The sequence below is a fragment of the Anabas testudineus genome, chromosome 6 (genome assembly GCF_900324465.2).
Source record: "Anabas testudineus chromosome 6, fAnaTes1.2, whole genome shotgun sequence".
NCBI lineage: Eukaryota > Metazoa > Chordata > Actinopteri > Anabantiformes > Anabantidae > Anabas > Anabas testudineus.
In genome coordinates this window covers 12,576,598-12,603,598 of record NC_046615.1, presented here as the reverse complement: position 1 = coordinate 12,603,598, position 27,001 = coordinate 12,576,598, and the positions used below count along the sequence as shown (strand labels likewise).

The window sequence follows — 27,001 nt, the reverse complement described above, 5'->3', positions numbered from 1 at the left end:
AATACAAATCGTATCAGATAACTGATTTATGAGGTCAATAAAAAGCATTTGCAGAGTGTAATTCAAGGATGAATAGACATGGAGTTCAGATTGAGCATACACTGATGTGTTTAATAAAGTTGACAGTTTCTACTGTTTGGGACTTCACAGGAGAACAAATTCTATGTAAGAGTTGTTTACTTCATTTTATACAGAATAAGAGAGATAACCTAAATTACACATTAAAAGCCAATATTTGTACTTTTGTGAAGAATACAAATTTTGTACAACAATATCTAGCATAGTATCTTAAAATTGTTCAATAAAAAGTTCACTTGATTATTTATTGTATGATGAAAATAAAACAACACATTCAAGGGAAATAAGATGAAGATTAACTTAAAATATCTTTCAATTTTGAAACAAATAATTTCCTCATTGGCAACAAAGTCCAGCTTGTGCCGCCAAACGGTTTGAGAGCTCAAACCGAAAACAGCTTCTTTAGTTAAGTGAACTATCAACTACAAACACTTACCAAACACGTAGTTCTGTTTATAAAAGCCATAAAGCAAAGCAGTGTACTCTTGCACAGCAAAGTGAAGAAAGTCTTCTACAAAGGTTCTTTGATTACCCTTTCCTTTCACATTCATCAGTTGTGCACAAATTTGGACATGGACCAAAAGAGCAAAGTGTATCCCAGTGCATTCACCGTGCGTTTCTTGCGCAAGTCTTTTCTGAGAAGAGGCAGGTTTCAGGCGCTGTCGTTTTTGAACGGAGAGAGAAAATGAAAGTGGTGTCATTTTTCTTTGGGATAAGGCATTTCCTAACTGTGCATATAGATAGAGAAACTACAAAATTCCCTGATATGTTATCAAGTGCTAAAGTATGTGCTGAGCTATGAGGTGATGCTGCCAAGACAAGCAGACAATTTTTGTCGTAGTCATTTATTATTGCTATCTTTACCTGCTGTATTATACTGGGTTATGTTATGAATTACATCATGCAAATTATGTCTACTAAAGTATATGAACATGAAGAGATTTCCCCAGGTTATCCAAATTAATCACTTAATAAAATGCATTATATGCACCTTGCAGTCAAGCAACCTCCAGGTGTGGCACTTCAGGATAACAGTCTACCCTCTGATACTCTTCTTCTTACTGGTTTAAGGACTAAATATGAATTGTAATGACATCATATTCTGTATACAGTATGTCACGTGAACTGGGGTTTAAACTGCATAGATCATTATGGGCTTATACTGAAAATTACTATGGAGTTGATGGCGAAACACGCACAAGATAAGTCACGGTGAATGCAGAGTGATACGGCTCTCATACAGCAAACTTCTCATATAAAGGTGTGCAATCCAGCAGTGAGATTGAAATCAATGACATTGCACTGTTGTTGGAATTATGAATTAGCTGCTGAATCATTTGCTTGTGTGATGATGGGTTTTGTCTGTGCGGTGCGATAACTGAGGCATTACCTTCACGTTGCAACACCTTTCACGTAGGCTACATGACTTCAACACCTTCAAATGATCACTTTTGTGGCTCCTAATGTTCCTAGGCCTACAGTAGTCTTACTAGTTATAGGGTATTAATATGAGATACAATTTCTGGAGCCAATTAAGAAAACACGAGTATTTTTGTACATAATTTTCTGACGTTTCAAGTAGACTGCAATATATACAACCTTCAGTTTTACGTGAAGACCAGCAGCCACGTCTGCCACATGTATGGCTTCTGCTTAAATTCCACAAACCAATAACAGGACTTCTACTTTTAGTTGAATGACATGCAATAACAATAGATCATTCTTCAATGTGGGACTGGGACCTTGGATTTGAATATTGGCAGTGTATTCAGCAGCTGCTGGTATACAACTAACATCACCTAACACAATAGGAGGGAAGAAACCCTATTTCCCTTAGCCTTGTGATCATCCTTCATCATTTTGAAAACAGTGGAACTGCAGCCTCACAACATTGTTGTTACAAAGTCTTCAGGACAAACAGCCACCATTTATAGAGAGAGAGGAAATAATGGAAACAAGTTGACCATCTGGAACTAAAACACATGGGAGGTTATGTTGATCATTCAATTTAGAAGAGATTACAGTAAAATTAACAAAACAGCAAACATTGACCAGTGAATGATATACTTGTTAAGGGTCTAGTCTTGTAAACTTGGCTGTAATCCACAAAAATATACTTTTCTTGAAAACGTGATCATACAATACGTTCTTTTTGTACTCACACCCTGGTGATATATATATTAACGTCGCTATTTACACAATAAAAGAAAATGTTTGGCTCAAATTTTCAATTACACAAACATGACAGCAAAATGTTCATGGCTTTAGATATCAATTCAAGAGCTGGTTTACATGACTTTACACTGTTTGTAATAAAGCACAATAAAAAATAAAACTATGATGAAAACAATGGTGCGTTTGAGTGGATTTTTAGGAAACCATAGCAACTGTACAAACACAAAATAACAGCTTTGGCTTATATTACTGATGAACTGTTACACAAACGTGAACGTGTTGATTTTCTCACCAGTTCAACTGGATAGGTTCGCAATATCTTAATTGCACATGTATATATCCTACTTTTGTTTTAAAATATAAAATGAATATTATGTCATTATTGCAATAAATTCTGTTGCTATTTTTGTTTTTATCTCCAACAGCAGTGTTTCATTTAGTCACTAAAGTAGTCTCAACTGGTGCAACTGTTTACTGTATGAACTAAATTCCTATATAGTATGAATTAACCCCGTTCATTCTTTCTGTATATCTTGATCAACTGAATTAATAAATTAGACGAGGCCACTTGAGATAAAGGTCTTGTAGGGTTACAGCATGATTTTAAAATATAGTTCTTGCAGTGAACATCACATGTAAGGGTCCTTAGCTTCAAAGCAACACAATTTTTCTCTGATTGTTTGCAACTTGCGAACACAACAGCAAAACAGCAACTACATGTAAGTGTCTGACTAGACCAGTGACTACAAAAATCTACCAACTATTGTTTAACAATTTTCTTTCTGTCAACATCTTTCTTTTGCAAATATCATCTGAATTGCACCAAGTACCTGATACCACCTGCTTGTGCATATAATTCAGTCCAGCTAGCTGAGATTTTTTTCAAAATCCTTGTGTATCAGTTTGACAATTTATTTTAGATGTCTTGACACAGCTTATTTCATTATATCTCAGTCTTACAAATTGAAATGGAGTTGAATAATAGTATCGTAACGATAGCTCTAAGGACCCTTGTTTTTTTTTTCGATCTCCATGTCTAACCCCTCCCTCTCTCTGACTGGCTGGTGACTGGAGGCTTGATCGGTGCTCTTTATGTCACCCATGTGTCCATGCGCAAACGCTTGACCGAAGGACTTTCCCTGTCCTCAGAGCCAGCCGGTGGTCTACCCAGTCCCAGCGGGGAGTGGAAGTCTGGCCGGTGGTCTTCACGATCGCTGCCGTCATATGAGCTACAGGAGGAGCTGAGGCTGTCAGCGGGAGAACGTCCCATAACTTCCTGTCGGCTGGACCCTTGCTGCGGCTGCTGAGGGGCAAAACCAGACGGGGTGACACGCTCCCGTGGCGGTGAAATTGGCTCCGACTTGATGTTTATGCTCTGGCTGGTGTTGATGGATAGGTTGGAGCCCTGAGGTAGGTGACCTCCACCACTGTGGAGAACATAAGCATGACATTTTGTGAGGTGCGACAACGTGGAAAAGCCAGAAATATGCAAATGCATGATTCAGCATGTTGCTTTTATGTTAAGGGGGGCTGAGGAGTTCGCCTTTGTTTAGAAGTGTGTTACTCACACCAAAGAATTAAGAGCTGCCTGGCCCAGTTGATGCTGTTGCCATGCCGACATGGAGCCCAGTGAGAGCCCAGGAGAGCTGAAGCCCTGTAGGGATGAGATCTCTGCACTGCTCAGGGAGTACTCTGTAAAAACAAAAGCAGCCACACACAGTGAGAATTCACGCCCAATTCAGCTTCCACACTGCACCACAGAGTAAAGATCAGGAACCAACAGTGTGTAGTGGAAACAGTCAGGGCCACGGTGGCTGTTTTCATTGTGAGGTGAGAGCAAGGAAAGACTCACCAGCAGGGTTATAGGAGGTGGGCATGCCTGAGTAGACCAGGCCCTGTGGAGGTAAGCTTGGGGTGGTGACAGACACTACTGGGGTGGCCAAAGGCTGGGTGGACTGGGAGCTGCTTATCCTCTGGGTGTTCTGCAAGACACAAAAAACAAGACATAAACAAGATGCATAAGTCAAATAAAATATAGAAAACTAACAACACTACACTAATGCAAAAACATAATTTCATGTTATTACACACACATTTTAAGTTAGTGTTCACATTACATTTCGTGATCAGGGATGGGAGTGTAATAATAATTGCTGCCACAAGGTGGTGGTGTAGCTTCATAGCAGTCAAGTTTTGATTCATCATTCACTATTAAAATGTAAACAATCAAACTGTAAAAAAAACAAAATGTCAAAAGAAGTTACTGTGGTAGTGCAGGGCTAAGACAAATTAAAGTGAGTCCGGAGATCAGTTTAGTACGCGAATAAACAACTCTGAACGGAGAGTGTGCAGAAGGATCATATAAATGACATGTTTCAATTCCCAGAGTGACGTGGAGTGGAGCACCTGTGGCTTTCAGTGCAGTGACTGGCATGCAGTCCACACGAAAAAAACACCTACACAGCATGGTGTGGTCATGCACAAATCGACGCTGTGAGCTCCGAATGCACACACTCCGACTACACTAATTAAGCAGACACAGCTTAGAACAATACCGTAATAAATCCTCAGAATATAATGTAACAAACATTTGTGCAGCTGCCAGCGGTTAGGTTTGAAGCAGCATTGCATCATGTTCTAGTTGATGGCTTCCTAGCATTGTTCCAACACTCTCCAGCCAGATGACTTCACCAAACAAAGTATCTCACAGAATGATATCATTTAAGATGATGTAATCTTATTTTCCTTAGAAAATAATATAAATGTTTTATATTTTACTCAACACTCTTTAAATTCTATTGAGATTGTGTGTACAGTGTAAAGAAATGAAACACTAATTTGTGCTTTAACGCTCTTTCTTTCTCTTCTCTCCTTCTCACACACACACACACACACACACACACTCCTGGTGTATGACTAACATTGACGTGTTAGGAATGGAAGAGCCAATTTAACAGGCTGAGGCAATTTCGACAGGCCAAACCCAAAACATGCAGTGACAAAATGTTTTTTAAATGTATTATTGCTGGCAGTTGTGAGAGCCAATCTCCGGGTTTAGCACTGCCTTTAGTCTAGCATGTGTGATTACCGGAAGCATGTTCACATTTCAGCCATTTGCCCAGGCATTTGTCAAAACTCACCAAATCCATTTCCTCCTCCTCCGACTGCCCTCAACAGAAGAAAAGAAGAGAGGCAGAGTTACAGAAAAGAAGCAGAGCGCCTCTAAATCGCTCCGGAAAATCGCGCCAGCTAGCTAGATTTTACAATAAAAACTATAAAAGCACCGGTGACCTCTGCCGTCCAATCAATCAAAATCACACTTATTTGTGTCTACAGTTTTGTCTGTGTTGTTCAAATCACAGACAACCCGTTAAGTCATCTTTATTTAAAATTTAAGTATGTGGCCACAACCTCCCAACTATGTATGGATGTGAAATCTATCGTGTCAGCAACCGGAGCAGTAAAAGCCTGATGTTAGTGTGTGAAGTAAGTAAACAGTAGTGCTGCAGAAGAGCCCTGGATAATAAATTAACTTATATATGATAATGATAATGATCATGGTGGTGCAGGCACACACTTCTACCAACAATGGCTGCACAGTGCTGTTCATTTCAAATCCTCCCTGAGCTGAAAGAGGAACCAGAAGCCCATCTTCCATCTTTTCTGTGCTGTGGAACATACTGTGGCCAGGTCAGGCCTGTCTTAATACCCACACTCAATCAATAGCGGCAGGAAGACACGACAAGGGCGACAAGATATTATCTGGCTCACACCCTGGGCCCCTGATTAAGTCTTCATCTACACTCTGTCACAGTGAGATGTGATTAATTTAATACCATTATGGCCTAATGACAGGCTGTCTGCAGACCTGTCACAGCCAGCACCCTCCACAACCTCTACCAGTCTAAAATCCTTCGTTGGCTCAGACAGAACAGAACCGACCTCCCACCGCCGCCTAACCTGTTTCAGACCTCTTGCAACACAACCTGTCCTGCTCTACCTATTCCACATGCCGACATGGTAAGTCACAGCTGTTTGAATACTGCTCCAGGCTAGCTGAGGCTCAGCAACTAGGAGGAGCACCCACAGTAACCTGAGGTTTATTTACCAAACACAATCATTTTCTGGAGTGGCTTTTGTTGTTGACAACAGTAGCAACACGCAAAGCTGGAAATGGTACGGTGCTTGAAAATCCCACTTTCTGAACTCTAACCAGAGGAGTCTAGTTTAGCCGAAGGTGTCAAGAGTGTTCTGTGCCTTCATTATTATAATTAGAGAAAGTTTTGACACATGGCTGCAGACTCCTGGCTCAGTTCACAATTTAAAGGTGATCTTAAGCACCAGACAAGAGGAACGCTGCTCAGAGGAGGCCTGCACGCTGTGAGTGAGTCCCACTTGGCAGATAAGCACACGCCTTTGTGAGGTGACAACCTCACTAACACAGCATGCTACCCTGATGTGATAGCATCAAAAACGTGTACAGGCAAAATCATGAAAAATATTCTGTTGCAAACGCCTTCATAGATACAATACTCTGCGAGAGAGAGAGAGAGACCTGATAACCCTTTTAGGTAGGGATAGTTGTGTGTGGTGATGTGCTTTGTACTCACCAGTGGGGGCATCATCCCTTTGCTTGAAGGAGGGATAACAACCCTTAGGTCTGGCTTGCGACCTCCCATTCCCATGTTCCCTCCAGGGGGTGGTGGAGACTTGGTGGGCATGACTTTACCCAGGCCATTGCCACTGGGTGTGCTGAGGAGGCCTGGAGAGCCCCTGGGGTTAACAAAACCATTCCCTGCAGAGGGACAGAGCAACATAAACACATCATCAAACCACGGACTGTGACTGACAACACTCCCAGTCATCAAGCGAACCTCTCACACCGTGTTGTTTTCCAGCTTGCTGCAGCACGCAGCGCTAAGTGTTTCCAACCCTCTGGGAAGTTTTAATAGACTTGGATAATTATCCTGCACATTTACAAAAATAAAATGTCCATTTCAAAATTGATGAGCCTTTTATTTTTATTGTGAATGATTACATCAAAGCCAGCTCTTTGTATCTTGGGATGAGGAGCAGTTCACTGACAAATGTACTGTGACTGCTTAAAAGAGAGCCAAAGTCATTACAGTTGCATTTACGCAATAAAAGATCTCAAGATGTTGTTTTACAATGCACACAAAAAGTAGTAAAATGCTACACGCTCCCCTCAACATTCACACCTTGATGTTCATGGTCATTAGTCATTTCCTCTTTTCGAAAAGTCTGTATGCACCCACCAGTTTATTATAGGAACTCTTTTGAATGTGGACAGAATATTAAAATTCAATAGAAACTAAGAAACTATATTTGAGACATAGTTTTGTTGTTACAGTCTTTACATTGGTTAAGGCCTCTGTCTTTGACAATGTACAGATTAATAATACAGTTTTCAGATACTGTGTTTAGGATCTAATGTAGTATAACTTCTTCATTGCCATTTAAAGCAAGTTGTGCTTTAAAAGCTAGAAGGTCAAAATATAATGGCTGTTACACTCGTCCACACCTAGTATTCTGATAACTGCTTACATGTATTCCTAATGTAAGATACATGTAAGGACTGAATGTATGAAAAGATTTTTTCTTTCTGGTTTCATGAAGTCATAGTACCTTATTTTCAATTGCAAGACATAGTATGACTCATCTGAACAAGGTCTGCAGTGGGATTCTGCAGATTCCACACAGATGCACTCTAATAAAAATGGAGAGGTGAATTGTTATGAAAAAATAACCAAAGTACTGTTTCAAGAGCACTAGAATTCGACACTGAATTACCTAGGTCTGAGTAAAACCTATACTTTTACAATATACACTCAAGATGAAAACCGAAGAATATGCTAAATCCTGAAAACAAGAGGAAGAGAGAATGAATGGTATCTAGTGCTGCATCAACAGATCAGTAACACTTCAACAAGTTGCTGACTTCTCCATTGTGTTCAGCGTATCCCTGTGAAACACAAAGTGTGTGCACAACGAGTAGGCTTTTGCGTAGGAACATAATGGAACAATAGACCCTCTGACTACAGATAAGGACAGCAACAATTCATGGTCAAATAAACAGTTATGAAGCCTACAATAGTATCTCACAGCTGAATCAACAGTATATACAAGCAGCTATCGCTGTCAGCTCTGGCTTTGATCACACAAGACCCGGCTGCTGCAAGAAAACAATGTTTACAAAATTAGCCGTGTAAATGTCCAGGACTCTAAAAATAGCAAACCTGATTAAAAGCAGTGACGATGTCATTCAGATGGAATGAGATGTTAGTGCAAATACAATTTCATGTAAAGGAATGAGCTGCAGAGGCAATTTGGCATGTGAAGAGTTTTCTGATTACAATCACTGAGCTGTGATATTTTACTTTAGCAGATTCGGCCCAAAACATAAAGCTGAGAATAACAAGGCAATGAAGATCACATGTCTCTTTCACACATATTTTCAGTCGTCATAGCACGGAAGGCAAAAGGTGCTGTAAGCCACACCATCAGCAAGCATGCAAAGTACCAGAGCACTGAAACTAGACAGCCTCAATGTGAAGCGACGCTTCTTATTAAAGGTCTAAAGTTAGATACTTAGCTAGTTAGTTTTGATTTCAGTATTATGCCACATGGTCATTCCCACGTGGGAGTACAAGACAGTTTTCTATGAAATTTCAAGAGTATAATGAGACATCGTACAGCAACAAAAACAGTAAACAAAACTGAATGAAAAACATGCAGTTCATCTGCAGTTTGACACTGGAGTCTATTGTGTCCAAACATGCACTATGCTTGACTTAGGACAGTGTGACACACTGGACACGATGTCTGATCAATTGACAAGATAGACACTCCATGTCCATTTGTCGACAAAGTTAGACTTGAATTAACACATCTGACTTTTATATCTTCAGAATGTGCTTCTGATTATGACTTTGGATGTCTAAGGATGACTAAATCCCACATTACAAAAAAAAAAAAACTCCTACGGTGGGAATACATGTCTGAACAAATGCATAGGCCACAAAGTTAATTCTGAGTCAAGACAACATTCACAAGGAAAGACCCGGGAGTTCAATAGGGACATTTCAGGGTTTTTTTTCTTATTCTATGTTCAGACTTCCCCAACATATTGTTTGTGCCAATAAATCCTCGCTGACTGAAATCTTTGAATGTAGAAAGCTGGTTTCTGTCCATTGTCCTGAATTATTAACACTGTCTGGCAAGAAGCATTATATAAGGTCTTGTGTTTACAACTGAAACATTGAGCTTTTATTTCACATTTAAGGAAGAAAAACATAACAACGTATGTGCATCAGGTTCAGGCTAAAGAGTCTTGATGAATGAGAAGGAAATAGGCATTAATCAAGGGTTTCCAAAAAGGGAAAAGTCTTAAGTCTTAGTGTTGTGTCACAGAAAAGTAAGCCAGGGCAGGATGTATATAGACTAAAGACTGATGGAAACCAGGTAAATTATTGTACGTACTGGCGCCCTACTAATTTTCTATGGAAAACTAAAATTATGGAAAACTATGGAAAATAAATTAATAATAAATAAATTATTTCACTTTTTTATACAACATGGGTATGGCTTATCATCAACTTCCAACTCTGAAAGTAAACATTGGTGGCAGCACAAACTTTGTGCAACAGCAGTCATGCAGTATTTATTCCATTACCAAATGTGATCTGCTAATCCTACAGACATGCTTTTTAATTGTACCTGTAATGCTCCAGTATTAATGAAGGAATGTGTACAGTTTGCAGACAAATTGCATAATAGTCTTAAATCTGTCATCACCGCTTTCATTCTTCATTCGTACCAGTTGAGGACCAGAGCTTGTAATTAGGTGTAATAGTATGAGATGTTGACAGAGAAGAGCTGTTACAGAACTGCAGTCACGGCATAAAATGAGAGGTTTCTCAAGGTGTTGTAGCTGACAGGACAGGACATGTAATAATAAAGTAATAATAATAATAATTCATTTTATTTATAAAGCACTTTACATTCTCAAAGGGCTACAAAGCAGATTAAAACAAGCGTAAAACATAAAAACACAAATTAGCTAACACCTGAGATCTCTTCCTGACTTTTCGCTTCCCTCACTCCCATTCTTGGGTTATCATGACTTTACTGAATCCATGTACAACAATAGATTGGTTATTTCTAGTGAACTTTGTTTGGTCATGTGTCAACCCACACATGTTCACTGGGATATCAATATATCTATGAAATACGTATGTGGAGGCTTGGAAGTTAGGTGATTAAAAGTAATTAAACATACGTCTGCGTTACGAGGAGGGGTTGACAGACAAAACACTTTCACAGAGGCTGCTGTTCATTTCTCTGTGTTTTCCCAAAAAAAAACTATTTGTGTGTGTTTATTATAGTTACAACAACGACAAAGGTCCCACATGCCACCCACTCGTGTGGTCGTATCTGGAGATTAATGACCTGTAAGGATGGTCAGGAAGGATGAATTTTTGTATTTCACTGAACCTTATTGTACTACACGTACATGGAGTCATCTCTCTGTGGTGACACCAATGAGCAGGAGAGAAGAAATCACACGGCACATTTTCCATCTGGCCACTCTGAAAGACTTCTGCAGTGGTCATTACTGGCACTTCAGAATCAGAGCTACAGTATGTCAGGAGCGGTCATCTGACAGCAGGGTTGGAGAGGTTTCTTCTCCCTGTAGTCTCTGCTGTTCTACACACTTGGTACAAACAACAGCTGCAACATGCTCACACTGTGCCAAAATACGCCCCCTGGCAGGGGATCCAAACCCCTGACCTGATACCACACCTTAAACTGAAAACCTACCCTGGACCCTATTTACCATGCTCACTTCAAACCAATTTGACGTAGTAATATTTTTTCCCGATCAATTACTAATGAAATATCCCACTAATCCTATATTGCAGTGGTCTTCGGTGTTATCATTTTATAACCACATGCCGACTTTTGTCAGAAACACTATGGAGCACAACAAGCTGAGCGACAAGGAAAGAGTTAAACTCCACCTGCCTCTGCTTCTCACACAGCATACTGCAGCCATGACAGGCTGTCCGGTCATTGTGTACTGAGGACTTAGCGAGATGTCATGGCCCGAATACCTACAGGGTTATGCTGGCCTAGGCATCTTACAGACCCCCTCCAGCCTTATAAGGCCTGCCAGGGTAGTGGGGGAAAATAGACGCACCTGTCAATGGAGGGAAGGAAACAGGAGGCAAGATGGCTGCAGAGAGGTGACAAGTTTAAAGGAAACACTGCATTTATTTACCTGCCAAAGTCAGTAGGACAGCTAATTGCCTTGCCTTGTTATCCCTTTTCTAGGACAAACACTACATCGTGTGAATGCCACTGAGCTGTTTCCCAGCTCTCAGACATGCATCTAACAAGAATGCACTACATCCTCTGTTGAGAGGAGCAATACGTGTATACTCTGTGCATGCAGAGAAAATAGAGTCAGGCAAAGGTACTATCAGTCAATGATAGTGACGACCGCCTTGAACCAATCACAGATGGATATGTGACTATCCAGCTCGCGTGCTAAGCAGGAGGCCTATTGGGCAGAGCTACAGAGAGCTAATGAATCTCTCTGGGAGGACTTACCCACTGGGCTGGAGCTCGCACCACTTGGCACTGAAAGGTCTGTAGTATCCAGCATGCCACCTAATGAGATGCACAGAGTGATATGATTAACCATCTGTATCATTCTGCAAGCTAGCAGGGCATGTGCTGGAGATACCAGACCAGACATAAAAATGTCATGTAGATCTATCTTCACTGCACACCAAAAGGAGGCTTCTGCTCCCGCCAGTGTTCTCGTGGTGGGAAATATTCAATATATGATTAAAGACAGCAACATCAAGCTGTGTTCAGCATGGTGTTTGTTGTTGTTTTCTAATGGTGGAGATGTTGAATGTGGCATTCCATTTTGATGGCACGTCCTCGGCAAACAATCAATGAATTCTCTCGGAAATCAAGTAGATATTGTACCTTCACTTCACTCACATCCATCAAACGACAAACTTAGGAGACACCCATAAATCAAAGCACAGTGTGAACCTGGACATTTTTTTAACTTTTGAAAAACGTTGTAGAAAACAAGAAAGACGAGACTAAACTAAGAAAACCCTGTGTGAACTGGTAGGTGAGAGCCAATTTAGTTATGCGGTTAAATTTGAATGAGGCATTTCACACCATGCTGTATGTACCTCTATCATATGCAGTGTAGCTGAATCTTGCAAAAGCCATCTGGGCTGACTGAGTCAGATCAGTCATTCAAGTAAACTGACATCATTTTTCCACAATGCAACAAGGTGTGATGATGAGCATTTCAGTTGGTGTGAAAAAAACATATACTGTATCACACAAACACTAGTTGAAAGGTGTCAGAGTGACATGACGGCATGATTTTACAACCTTTATCCACAATGCCACACTGGGGGGGAAAACATGCTAGACTGTAAACGTATTAGAGATATCAGCTCACCACCCCGACCTGATATTATCTTAAAGTAATAATGTAACAGGAAATAAATGTATGATTTTTTTTTTTTTTTTTTTTGAGATAACTCAAAACTAACATGTCTATGTGCTAAGGCTGCCCAACAATCTTTGCAAAAAAGGGGAAGAAAGGAAATGCAGTTTTCTGCTCTGTCCAAAGTTCCAAAAGTCCAGTTAGCAACACCTCTAAAACATGAGGTGATTTTACTGGGCTTACATGCTGTGACTATTTCTCGGCTGGAAGTTCCCAGACAATCAGCAAAGACGCTATAAATGCTGTGGACACAGAAAAACCCTTTTTTTTTCCTAAAAAAAAAAAAAAAAACTAATCAAACCTGCTTGATTTTTACACTAACCTGAACTTCCTGCACTGGTGGGTCTCTGAGGGCCTCCACTGGAGCCCACATTCCTGTGCAGAGAGGCCTGTGGAGGGGACAGCATCCCACTGTCACTGAGAGAGGCCGTAGCTGCTGCCAGGGCCTGGCTGCCCAGAGTCCCTCCCGGCTGATACATGGCATTAGGATTGGATACAGGCACGGCCACATGCATGGAGAAGTTCTGCTGAGGCAAAGCTGTGGGCTAGAGGAGGGAGACACACACAAACAGATATTTACACACAAACACAAAGAAAATCCAAGGTCTGATGATGAATCTGATGGGTCAGTGGTTGTCATGGCATCATTAACAGAGAGCTCCCATTGAGGACTAGATTTAACAAACTAATAAATTTGCAAAATAGGCAACACACTAAAGCACTGCAAGAAAAAACATACAGTTAAATTTTGGGCTTGCAGGTTGTTTTATTATGAAACATTTTTTGAAACATGTCTGTGAAACATCTGAAGGCTACTTAGTGACACCATACAACCATGAAAAAAAAGTTTATTGTCATTAACATCATACATCCGGGATACACATGTCTTCAGTGCTACCACAGTGCACACAAAACACACAAAACAAAATTCTAAAAACATGCATTTCAGGTGATCACTTCGGCATTGCAGCAGTCAGCACCACAAATGTCCTTTTGCTGCTTGGAACACCAGTGTGTAATGTGTTGCTCAGTACAGCACGGATGTGTAGTGGGGATTAACAACTACAAGAATTGTGACTCACTTCCATTTACCTACAGAGTGCTGACTGTGCAAAGCATAAGTGAGAATGACAGGTGCCAGTGAGAACGTTTCATTATAGCATTATCCAGTGAGCCAGTCGGGTGTTATCATTAGTTTGTTAATGGCAAAGTGATGCTCTTCATGTCAGGAACATAGAGAAAACGTCTGCTTAGTAAGCACTATGTTCTGGCACAATTCTAATATTGTCACGCATGATAAGATCACAAAAGATTTGTGGTATTTTAGAGGGTGAGCCAGTGTGGTACTTGATAAAAAAAGAGGTAAGATGTTAAATGATAGTGTTCTGAGAACACTTTGCTGCCAGAACTATTCAGCAGTAAGATTATACTTTATGCTAAAAAAACACTGAGAGATATAATACAAATATTTGGAGGAAGAAATCTTAAACATTATATTATCTGTGAAATGTGAAAAAAAAAATATATATTTGTTTATTTAGTTTTTGTTGCACTACAAGGTGGATAACATGTTTCAGTAAAAAAAATAAAAATAAAGAAAAAGCAACCCTAATTCTCAAAAACAGATCTTAAACAATACATGAGTAAGTATTGACTATACTGTACGCTTGAAGTGTTTAACTAGCAACCGATGTTTGATTTATGATAAGATGACCATGATACGTGAGTGAGATCCTTCCAGCAGCGGCATGCAACATTTCACCTGTTACTGAAATGTGATCTTATCAGGGTGTGCCAAAATATCAGTTGCAGAACAAATCAACGTAAGAAACAAATGCACACCCAGTCAAGGGGGCATTAATTTTAAGCTAGAGTAGTTCTGAAAGGAGTTGACAGAGGTTCTGGGGGAGGAGGGGGGAAGTGGTAAAAAAAAAAAAAAAAAAAAAAGAGGTTTAAGTTAAATGAAAAAAAGAGTGAAAATCCTTTGTGTCACAAAGCCAAGCAAAAACGGAGCATTTACAGTACTTACGATTTTATGATTTCTCATCATATTATCAAACTCCTCATTAATTTTTTTATACTTTTCTTCTGTGTGAGGAGTGAGGACATATGAGGCATCGGGATCCGGGCTATCACAACCTCTGTGTTCTTTCTTGTTTAGCGCCTGTAGTGAACATCAACATAAAGACAGGAATCAACACAAAACAGCAGGGGACAAAGGAAGTACTTACACCACAGCGCTTGTACATTAAATCACTCTCTTCGCTTAGTTTGCCGAAATGGTCGTCCATGAGGGGGCTGTGCCCAAAACAGTCATCAGGATCAGGACTAGCACAGTCATTATGGCCTTTGTTTCTCAATTTCTGAAATGAAATTGCACAGTTGAAAAGAAACAATATATATATCTCACTTTGTGATTTGCTGCTTGTTACTTACTCTAAAACATTTTCATTTGAAAAACATCAAGCTTTTGTAAAAAGTAAAAAAAAAAAAAAAAAAAAAGATCGCTGCACTAACTCCGGCTAAACTGTAATTCATTACAAGACTATCATTACAAGAGTCTGGAACAAAGGGGAAACTGAAATATCATTCCGTATCATTTCACCCTTCAAAAGAAGAAACTAAATATTGTCCTCCTTTTCCTTTCTCTCTCCTTCGCAACCCCCTCTCAGCCTCTTTCTTTGTTCTTCCCTCTCTTTTGCTGTAAGTGTGTGTTTGCATTTTTTATTATATTTCAATTATCATAAGCCACCCAGCTGGAAAAAAAAACCTCTGCATAAGAAGATCCCACAGCCGAGCATTTGAGTCCGTCCTAGACTGTAATTCACTATGGTTGTCACTCGTGGGATCTTATCAAAGTTAATGCATGTGGGGAATAAAATGGATTATCAAATGTGGTCTAAGATGCTTATTTGAGCATGAAATTGAGCAATTATTGTAAAAGTGAAGTGCTCATAAGTACATAGGGTGGCATGTTGGCCAATTCTAACTTCAGGAAAAAAAAAACACAATACAGCTACAACAAATAAATGCAATGCTTTTCACTTTTGCTCACTTTCATACAGGCTGTTCTCTGCTCCTCATTACAGCTCTGAATAGCAGTGTTAACAAGACTTGCTGACAGTGTGTGACAGCTTGTGATATCAAGACAGTGTACATCCAAACATGATTTATGTGTGGCTCTCAAGGTTTCTCTATCAGGCTGCTGCAGGTCTACAGCACCGCCCTGCCCTGTCTGTGGGCTGCCGCTGAGGCATCGCGCCTACAGGAAGGTCGGCAACCTCTGTAGATGTAGGGGTCAAAGTGTGAACCAGAGGAGAAGAACCTACACGTACTAATGAGACCTTACTCTCTGTTTCTGGTCTTCATCACCCAACAAAGTGGAAAATGTGTGTGTGAGAGAAAGAAAGAGAGAGAGAGAGAGAGGCAAAAACAGAAACTGTGTGAGTAGGAGTGAGTGCGGTGCAAATGTGCAATGTCTTTGAGTGTGTGACTTTCGTGTGTGTGATGGGGCGAGTGGGGGGTGGGGGGATATTTCTACAGCTGCTACATCCTCTGACAGCGGTGTGACAGTGCGTTTAGGTCTGTGCAGACAGTGCGGCTAACCCAGCACTGCTCACCACAACCTCAGTGTAAGTCACATTTCCTAAAACCTGTGCCTTTACTTTATGAGACCCCTGTATAATATCGTTGCTCATTAAAACCAAAGCAATGGTACATCCTTTGCTGATAACTCCTTCCCTACAAATTCATGTGCATACGGCTTCTGAGGGGTGTACCGTACATGTTTGGGCAGAACATTGTTAATCTACATTATACTGACACACGTGATATTGTGCACAGCAGAGACAGAAATAAGGAAGTCGAGAAAAGCACCCACATTTTTTCAAAATAAGTGTCCACAATGCCCAGTGGAGTGAGAGAAAGCAAAGTTCTTTGGATAATGAATGGCTAGCACTGTACCACAGAGGCATTACTGTTTGGTGTGGTACAGAGCAGTGGCATTCTTCTCATTCTAAGAAAACGCCTTGCTGGTTCATTTCCTGTTTACTGAACAAACCCTCTTTAGTTAGGGTCTTGAAAGGCCTGTGTTTACTGGAGTTAAACTATGCACTTTCTCCACCAGTGAGTCAAAGATCTGATCTCAACCTGCAAATTTAAGTTTCAACCTGCTCATTATGGGAATATCTTGGTCAGACTGGTCGGGCACGGCTGTGCGGGATGGGCAGGGCTGCTCTACTTTCACAACAAGCCTGGCCAGCCTTCAGTGCACCGCACCCACTGGCCCAGGCCATTTAGGGAGGGGAGGCAGCAGCACAGCGGGTGAGCGGGAACCAGATAACAGCAGACAAGGGCAGGCAGCACTCAAATCTGTTCCATGATACAAACAGGAATCACTACAACACATATCTTCAAAAACATGAATTGAAGCTGCGATGCACTGTGGTGTGCATGCACGGCATTTGGCGTGCAGGAGTTAATGATCTGTGGTTTTCTAATGCATGTAACACCGAAGGCCTGGGAATGCATTGCTGTAATTTTTTGTTAAACGAGTTGGCATGTTTTGGGTGTCCCACAGACGCTACACACAGCTCCCAGTAAATGGATCACTAAATCAGCACATGGCCAAACAGGTGTCCCTCTTTCAAACACCTGTCAAGGGCTGGCTCCCCATGCCGGCCAATCAGATGCAGCCACGCAGAGACATGGCCGTAGAAGGGACCACATGCAGCCCTGAAGGCCACTCGACACCCAACTTTCCTCTTACATGTCAGTGCTCCTTACTGCTCCATGACTCTACATTGCTCTGACCTAAAAAGGAAAATCTTTAGGAGGATGCAAAAAAGAAAACAGAACTTCTTTCTGCATTATGAATAGTTTTGATACCTGAATTTTCAATATGTCCCTGAAATGCTGAATCAAGCTGTGTTGTTGGTAATTTAGAAAGTAAAGTTGGCTGGATGTGAATACAGCTGAGGTTGGGAGGTTGGGGAACATTCAGTATTGTTTGAAATATACAGCATATGTTCAGTACAGTGAATAGCAACTTTTATACTATTTTGACATCAGCGTGAATTCTTTTTAAATGTAATTCTGCACAGTGAGCACCTTAGGAACTACCAATTAAATACAAAAAACATTTTTACAGTTCATAATTGTTACTTCACACTGTATACTTCTGTATACAGTAGTTCTAGACTTTTATTTTAAGTTTTATAGTAATGTTAGAGTCACGTTTATTGCTAAATTGCAGAAAACACTATTCCGCAGATTAAAAATAAAACCCAAACCATTGCATAAGCCACCTACTTCACCTGTTTCTTGGGAAGTACTTTCAGTGAAATGGGCCCAAGCAATTTACTCTGCTGCTGTGAGTCTTAGAAAACCATTTCACTCTAATGTGCTGCCTCTCTTGTGTCAAGAGAGCTTTCTGCATTTAACTTATTCATGCACTGTACAGTATTGCACGTGAATAGAAGGCAGGGTGAAAGGAGAAAGATGGTGGTTAGGCATAAAAGCTGAACTTCAAAATTGTGGGGGAGATGGCTGAAAGGAAGGCATGAAGAGGCTGTTTCTATTGTCTCCTCCACCGTGCCTGAATCACAGCAAAAAGCTATACTTACAGTAGCTTCCACTACTGGTGGAGCACCACCTGACCTATGACTGGTGCACCACAAGTCTGATTACAGGCCCCATTGACAGCAAGACAGTTTGTAGTGTAATGGCAATACAGCAGGAAAATACACAAAATGTTCCAAAAGTGGAGTACATGATGAATATTTAATGCATGTTGGTTTTATTCCAGCCTCCCCTTAAGTACCTAGAAGCTATATTTTAACTGGTTGTTTTGCAGTGGCCTCCTCTCACCTCATTTCAGCCGGGTCTCCCATCTTCTCGCCCCGCAGTGCTGTGAATTAGCCCTTTTGCCCACCGCTACACTAAGCAAGGTAGCGTGCTAATCCTCATGACATCACCATTGTGTCCGGGCCGTTCCATCTAATGTGCTTATCAAAGGGCTTCTTTGAGTGTGAACGCAGTAGGAAATCAGCATGGGGAGGCGGCTGATAGGAAGGCTTTTATCTGCTAAGGAATATTTCTGCTCTTATATAACATCTTAAGAGACTTTCCCTACCATCATGTTCCCTTTCCCCTGTGGTGCTGTATTCTTCACTCGAGGGGAATAAAAGCCTCTTTTGGTTGATCTTTAGGCACTGTGTGCCATGGCCCATGCAGCACCAGGTTACTGTAATGTAGGAAGCCTTTTTCTTTCTCTATTTCCCACCACATGTTGTGAGTTGGGAGCGGGGGTCTATTAGATAAGAAGACCTCTGCAATTCCCAGACATATCTTGTTTAATCTCATGACCATTACATATTACTGAGAGGACTGATAGCAGGATATGAGGCTGGATTGATGTCCTTCCTTTGGCTCACTCTATTGTCTAGTTACTGAGTGGACAGGAAGAACGGCAGGAGGGGGCGAACTCTAAACTCAGTCTGCATTTTATTTTGATATTGTTGTCCTGCAGCTGTTAGAAAAACAATATACATAGTGAGATTCAATCCCACCTGATGTTACGATGACAATGGACATGCCACAATGAAGTCAGAGCTCAAAGTCAGTGGGTCATTCATCTATAGTGACTCATGCCTGCTAAAGCTGAAGCAGTGCTTGATAAATGTGAGACAAACTCATTGTATGTTGTCTACTGCAAATAATTACCTGACTTTGACCAACTAGTTTACCAATTAAATAAAGCTCATCCATTTTACTGAATAAGATTGCTGTGCAGTGAGCAATCCCTTCAGAGCTTTCTGCTCTGAGACTGTGATGAATGACTGATGTGACAAAGCTATTAGCCGCCACAGTCAGAGAGAACACTCTCAATCAGCGGACAGCATATTTTCAGTATAGACAAGAGGGAATTAAACTACAAATTGAGGATAAAGGCAAACCAATGTCATCATTATCTACAGATTAAAAAGGAATGAGAACACACACTCTGTTCCTACTACACATAAAGAAAAGGTTGGCACACATGAAAAACTGATCAGAAGAAACTACAATCCAGACAAAAGATTGAAAATCTTTCCGACTGTTTTACTCCCCTTCTCTCTCTCCCTCTCTCTCTGGTTATTGAGTGGATCATTAGCTGTCAGGGCCCTTGAAACCATACCCCCAACCCTGAACTCCCATTCCTGCTCGCCTCTAAAATATTCATAAGGACAATTAGGAGTTCCGATAAGGCGAATACGGAGGGCTGGGGGGGCGTGCGACAGAGAGGGCAGGATGTGCCAACAGGACGTCTGTTCTGCAACACTCTATACCCAGACCACAGACCTGTCCTCATCAATCTGAGACACAGCAGCCTCCCTCTTTGCCCCCAGTCAGGACAGGCAGCCAGGAGAAGGTGGCACAGTGCCAGCCAACCCCCCAGTTCCCTCCCCATCCCAGCAGGCTTTGCTCTGTCCTCGCCCCTGGGCAGGAGGGGTTGGCTGCACAGCACGCACGGCGGGAGGAGGGGGGCACAAGGGCAAGCTGATTGTTGCGCGAGCTAACTTACAGGAGCTGCTGTGCACGAAGGCAAGGTCTCATTTCAGCCGTTGAGCTGGCAAGGTCATTGAAGAACACAGAGGGTGAACTCACGGCTTGCGGTTCTAATGATCTTCAACATAACTAGTATGACCATTCTGTAACTAGATCAAACCAAATTAGGTCAGCTCAGTGTCTGACCTATTTCATGCGGTTCAGACCACAGTTTGTGACAGGTACAATATTTGGTTTCAGTTCAGAAACCAGGTATATTCAACCCAACATATTGGTAGAAAACGATGAAATGGTGTTCCAATTACTTTTCTTAACAACAAAAGGTTAAAAAGCAAAACATATTTAGTTACTTTAAACACTGCATTACTTACTTATTACTTACTTGTTTGTTTAAACAGCAGTTTAACTAACATGTTGCTACAAGCAAACATTTAGAGCATCATACCTATGAAGGTAATGTGACGCATGTAACAGCTAATATGTTAAGACAGCAACACTGCTTTTCTAGTTAGGACGAACAATGGGAGATAAGTGATATACCAGCCATACTCTTTTGTGAGTAGTCAGATGCATAAAGTGCCCTTTTTCTCTGCTTTGAATATATGTACACTTGCTTTCACTCTAGGTAATGCATCTGGAGTTATGTCTTGAAGACAATGCTATGTATGTCCAAACAATCTGAGCATTAGTTCCCCAGAACTGCAGAAGTTTGATATTTCAAACAGACACTCTAATACGAACAACATTTTGAAATATGAATCGGAAAAAAAACAGTATTCATATTGTAACAGGGCAATTTTGGGGGCTAATTTTTAGAAGAAGGCACCATGGCTTCTGTTTTTTGTTGTTTTGTGTCTCCTTTCATTATATGCTCTCTAAGAGACCCTCAGTTTGAAATGAGACATATGCAATGTAGTTGAGAGGGTGGAAAAAAGCTCTGACGTCAATGAAGCACGACATGTGCCAAAAGCAAAAATCTCTTAGCAGTAACCTGGTAACAAGCATCACACACCAGAGAGCAGAGACATAATAAAACAGTGAGATGTAATACATGATGGACTTAAAATGCACAGAAAACCAGGACTTGATAATGGAATTAAACTATTCAAACAAAAACTGTTTCTAAGCCCCAGAGGACAAAATCCCACATAAAGAGAAATGACACTGTTGGTTATGGCCAGTTTAATTCCAGTAATCAAATTACATTTTCACAGTGTGAAAATCAACTCTGCCATCAGGTAACAATTACTGTGTCCTGTGTCTGTGCCATAGCAGTGCACATTCTACAGGGTAGTCATTTTCACACATGAACATTACCACAACTGCTTCATTACCCTCAGAAAACTACAAAAGAGAACTGGTGACCCTTTTTCACTGAAAGCCCAGAGGAAAAGGAGTCCTTGTCCTATAAAAAGGGACACTTTGAAACCCAGCATGTTGCTCGAAACAGAACCATTAATACTGTTTCACTCACTGTGGCAAGAAAAGACTTTTCAGACAACTCTTACCACACGACTCCATAAGCGATATCATTGTGAGGATGTGATGCTATATGTCAAAAAGAGAGCATTTATAAAAATAATTGAACAACATCCTTCACCTCTGCATATACGATTAAAAGACATACAGCGCAGGCACCAACTGTAAGAAACCAAAGAGATTTCTGTGGTTTCTTTTAGATAAAACCCTTTGTACTGTTTTTACTATAACATTTGTGAGTTCTTGTTTTTGTCTCGTTCTGCTGCACTGGTCTGAAAATAGATGCTTGTTCTGTGTAAAGAGCCAGTGTGTTTGTTTTGACTAGCAACACGAGCTAACTTCGGAGCTGACCTGGCATGAAATAAAGGCCCCGAGATGAAGTGCCAGTCCCCAGATGTATAAAATACACACCGGAAAGAGGAAGTAGCTCATCTTCACAACACGGTGTGATTATATGAGCACCAAATGGAGAGGCAGTAAGAGGCTTTCAGAAACACAAATTAATGGCTGTCCATGATGTTAGTTTACCATCCTTTTCCACAGACAAAGGATTGACTGACAGGCTGTGTATTTATGTGGCACATGAACACAAAACATCTTCCTCATTATAAAGCTGTATCACAGACAATGTACATATCCATAAATTTTAGAAAGAATAATTTCTAAAATATAATATCACACTGTGACCTACAGTCAAAATAAAAATATAGAAAATCATATTAATATCAGCCCAATAAATCACAGAAGCCCAAAAGTGTGCATACTTTTTCTGTAATATTAAAAATGCGGCAGCTGAAAATTTCACATATATTGGAAAGCACTGGAAAATCAACATCAACTCAATAAGTCTATGTCAATAGCAATGACATTTGATTTAGCTTAAAATGGATATCTCATCATTGCTGCTCTATGGTGAAATACCAAAAAGGAGAACAGTAATATGATGATGCTGTACTCAGAGACCAACACTGGAGGAAGCTGGAGGAAAGTAAAACCCAACAAGAGTCATTAAACCCCAGATTCTATATATAATTAATGAAACCTTAGCTTAGCTAGATTTGTCCTACATTCCCCATTAGTCATATACCAACTGTACTACGAAAAATATGAACCTTATGTTTCTCATACTACGTTTCACCTCTGCTAATGGCAAAATGCTGATCATTGATCATGATATTGTATTTGATAAAATATGAATATCTGCTCTGAAGTCGTAGTTTGTTATTACATTTAGCCTGCTGCTCTCCTTTTCCTGGCTTGTAGTGTTTCAAAGAAACTAAAGTACCCGACCACTAACCAAAAACTAAAACTGGAGACTTGTCTTAGCAGCTCACTTATTTAGATTTAAATTTTGCTTTTGGACTTTAACACAACGTACAGTGGCTCCAACAACAGGAAGTGACTTTGGTCTTTACAGAGAAAGATGCTCTGCTGCAAAGGAAGTGATGTCATTCATGTTTCTGACAACAGCAGTTTCCTCAGAATAACTGGACATCACCCCACGCAACGACACCCACAACTGACCCACATTTATATTTATAGTTATCAATTATCATGCAACTATTCACAGAATAACTACTTTGTGCTGCACTACACAAACAGTACCAGTGCAATATAGAACAATGTAATTTATAACACAATACTGTTTAAATATACATGTCTCGCAGAGTAGAGGAGGAATAGGGTTTAAATACGTTTCCATTGGTTGTAGTTTTATGAATTCCCATTCATTTCTATTTGTGGATGATAATAAATACACAGAGATGTGAAAATGGATTGATTCCTGAATAACTTGTCTAATTGTATTGGTTTGTGGTGATACAGTTGTGAGAACAGATTAATTTAAAAGGTTGAAAAGACGTAAAAGAGTGTGATGAGGTGCCATCTATGAGTAAAATGAGATCATTCTTTAGTCTAATCAAATAAAGAATCTGATTTACTGAGAGATGGTTTTGGACCGTTTTCTGTTTCTGTCTGTCTTTCATCTCTCTTCCAGTGAGCCACCAGCAGCAGGATAATTGATCAATCATGCTAATTGAAGAGTCTGGACAGCTATCCCACCATAGCAGATGCGCCAATTTGCATTCATTAAGATCGAAATGAGTCTTAATCACTGCTCAGGCTTTGATTGACAACATAAACATCCCCTGTCTGAAGCTCCTGGTGCCGTTCATCCCAGAGCTTTTTAAGGGATTCATTCTGTAACTGGTAATAACGTTTATTTTTCTTTGAGTTGTAAGTCACTGAAACTGTCATTTTGAAGCTTGTTGCACTGATTGTTTCTATTAGTGAAGAAATAAGAGAAATCATCTGGCCAATTGAACCTTCAATTGTGGTAATTGGCTTTTCTCACTGTAAAATCTGCAAAGGGCAGACTGAAACAAACAAAATAGACCCTTAGATAAAAAACACAGGGCTTGGCATTCAGTAATGGTCAAAATTTACATAGCTTATTGAATAATTAATATAGCTCCATTTATGACAAAAGTTGATAGTGATCGTGGAATAAAACCTAATGGGAATTACATGATAATTTCATGCTCATTTCCTCCTGCTGTAGTCGTCTTGTGAGAGGGGGACTGTTCCTTCATAAATAGATGGAGAACTGTCTGTTTTCCCCAAGTCACAGTAACAATGGCCACCCCTCTTTATTATGAAGAAGATAAACAGGATTTCCCTATGAATGAGGCTGTTTACGCTCACAAATCATCAGGGTAAAAGACATAAAAAGGGCAGTGAGAAGTCAGTTCTATGGTGCAGTCCACTCATTTATAATTATGAGGCACTGGTATTTGACTAAAACTGCATTTGCAAATTGTGTTAAAGCCTATTCAAACCCTCATTTTATAAGATTATAATTAAGTGTTGACTTAATGTCAATTCAATGTGCCAGAAAATTCAATTAATCTTAATCTATACTATATACCTTGACTGTATTATATTAAATGAGAGGGGATATAAAACACCAAATGATGCCTGTGAAGTTCCTTTCTGATTTAAAGGATTTCTTCTGGAGACACAGAGCTCTTTCTGTGTGAAAGAGAATGGTGTGAGCTTATAGTTGAGCATGAGCAAAATCTCATTAGCTCCACTAGCGGAGAGGGGAGGAAGAGTAAATATTATTAGATTAATGTAATGACTAACAGCAGCATTTTCATTTGTGATATAAACACGATTGAATGGGATGCACAATAGAAACAAGGCCAGGTTAACTCTGCTCACTTCACAATAACACAACCCCATTAAATAGTACATTTGAGTATGATTATGATCTTCAGCTAAAGCATCATCTACAACTTACAAAGGGATATAGATATAGCACATGAGAAACTTTATGTGGAAATTGTAGATGTTTATGTTATTAGCAAAAAAAATCTAAGATTAAAATAAAATATGATGTTAATACTGTTTAAAATTTGAAAAAAGGTTTGTGTGACACACATCGGTACATATGAGGAGAGATTTCATACAACAGTTCACCTGTCGCCTGGAGTGTTGGTAAGCTCGAGACCCTCAACACATACCAACACACACATAGTGTAGAAGTCAAATGTGAGCCTACTGCTCTGCTTTGGACTGTGAGCCAAGTTTGAGACAAAGTCCATAGCCCTCCACTGGGTTATCAAACTGTGGCCCAGGCATGCATCCATCTGTGGAAAACATGGAGACTGTTCTCCCACACTGCACAGCTCAGCCTTTATCTACAGATGGTACTACTGAGCAGGAATGTGACCTTTGATTTAGTTTTTCACACGGAATGAGCTTCACAGTAAAAGTGGGAGAGGGTTTTTCTGGCCTCACAAACTGAACAAATGAGCACATGATTGTTTGCGTGGCACAAATTGGTTTAACACAATTTAAAAATTGGGATTAGCGTCCAGTGTAAGTGTCCTCATGTGAGGCCCATTCCACCAGATAAATGGAGGGAGGGTGCATTCTTGCCATCATTACGTTGCATTAGCTCCTCTGTGTGGTATACAGAGATCTATACAGTTGTAGAAAATCACAAAGACTATAAAACTGCTCACCCATAGATACAGTCAACAAAACGGCTGAGATTAGAATTTCTCTTGTGAAATGTGATCAAATGCCACAGATTATCAGCCACTTCCAAATTTGGTTTCCTGGCCAAGTGAATAGTAGGGTTGTATGGTGATGATGTGAAGAGGATTGGGTTAATTACTTCTGCTCTGCTTCTTCACTTCTGAACCTTGACCGTGTAGCCAGCAGGCAGTGAGAGATTTGTGCATATCTGCAAAGATGCTGGCCGAGTGAGCGGGAACAACAGCGGCTTGTTCTCAGGCTTGTTCTCATCTTTTGTGTGGCAGGACAGCTTCCTTGAGAGTAGCCAGAAGGTTTAGGTGGAAAGTTAGCATGGGACCACTGTTGCTACATCATGCACCAAATACACCACGTATGATACATAAATACACACCAATAAACCATAGATATGTTTCCTACAACGGCCTGATGGGAATGACCCAGATGATCGGTGGTAAATAACCCCACAATGATTTTGAGAATGCTGCACGGTTTGCAGTAAAGTCTTCCAGAGCCATAGCAAAAACAAATTTGTGGTCAATGTTACGTAAGTAAGGAGTGTATTCATGTATTTTTTATGCAGGTGAGCCCCTGCTCTGCAGCTCTGAGAGCCCCTGATGGAGGAGTGACTGCATGACTCCACTGGATGCCAAAGCACTCTTCTGCAGGTCTGCCAAGCAGGTAATTCACAAGCAGCAGCAGCATGAATAAAAGATAATGGGCCACAGCTGACTCCTTTATACTGCATGTAATTTCACTAATTCCTCCAAGTGGAAGTCTTTTCCAAAGCTAGGATTCTTGATTTTTTATTTTTTTCTTAAACCCTTAATGTGCATTAATTAAGTAGCTGTATGTTTCTATGGGCAGGTGGCGATAAACACTGACAATGCAGCAGTCTGTATTGTCAAATAAAAACCATCTTTGTGCAGAAAAAGTAACTTTAAATTTAAGCTCTAAAAATGAAAGAGCAATTTTACACTAGCAGTGTAATGATTTTATCAAAAGACATTAATATACATTGTACATGCTTTCATCTAGCCAGAGAAAAGATACCGGCCTCTTAAAGCAGAGCTTGAATTAGACCAGAAATCACACGTGTGCCAGTGAAAGATGCTG

At 40.4% G+C, this 27,001-nt stretch overlaps 1 protein-coding gene across 5 annotated transcripts in view; it reads right to left on the bottom strand.

Annotated features, from left to right (window-relative positions):
• Positions 1-84: 84 nt before the first annotated feature.
• mef2aa (myocyte enhancer factor 2aa) overlaps positions 85-27,001 on the bottom strand; it is a 54,209-nt gene continuing 27,292 nt past the window's right edge. For 2 of the 5 annotated variants that reach the window (XM_026365110.1, XM_026365109.1), the window contains exons 4-10: positions 14,847-14,981; positions 13,140-13,362; positions 11,887-11,946; positions 6,864-7,048; positions 4,106-4,235; positions 3,822-3,945; positions 85-3,680 (exon numbers count right to left, since the gene is read on the bottom strand). In XM_026365110.1, coding sequence (XP_026220895.1) covers positions 3,344-3,680; positions 3,822-3,945; positions 4,106-4,235; positions 6,864-7,048; positions 11,887-11,946; positions 13,140-13,362; positions 14,847-14,981 — 1,194 coding nt within the window. In that variant the 3' untranslated portion in view covers positions 85-3,343. Of the gene's footprint in view, positions 3,681-3,821; positions 3,946-4,105; positions 4,236-6,863; positions 7,049-11,886; positions 11,947-13,139; positions 13,363-14,846; positions 14,982-15,048; positions 15,181-27,001 lie in introns of all 5 variants that reach the window. The other 3 variants (XM_026365111.1, XM_026365113.1, XM_026365112.1) reach the window with 3 other exon arrangements.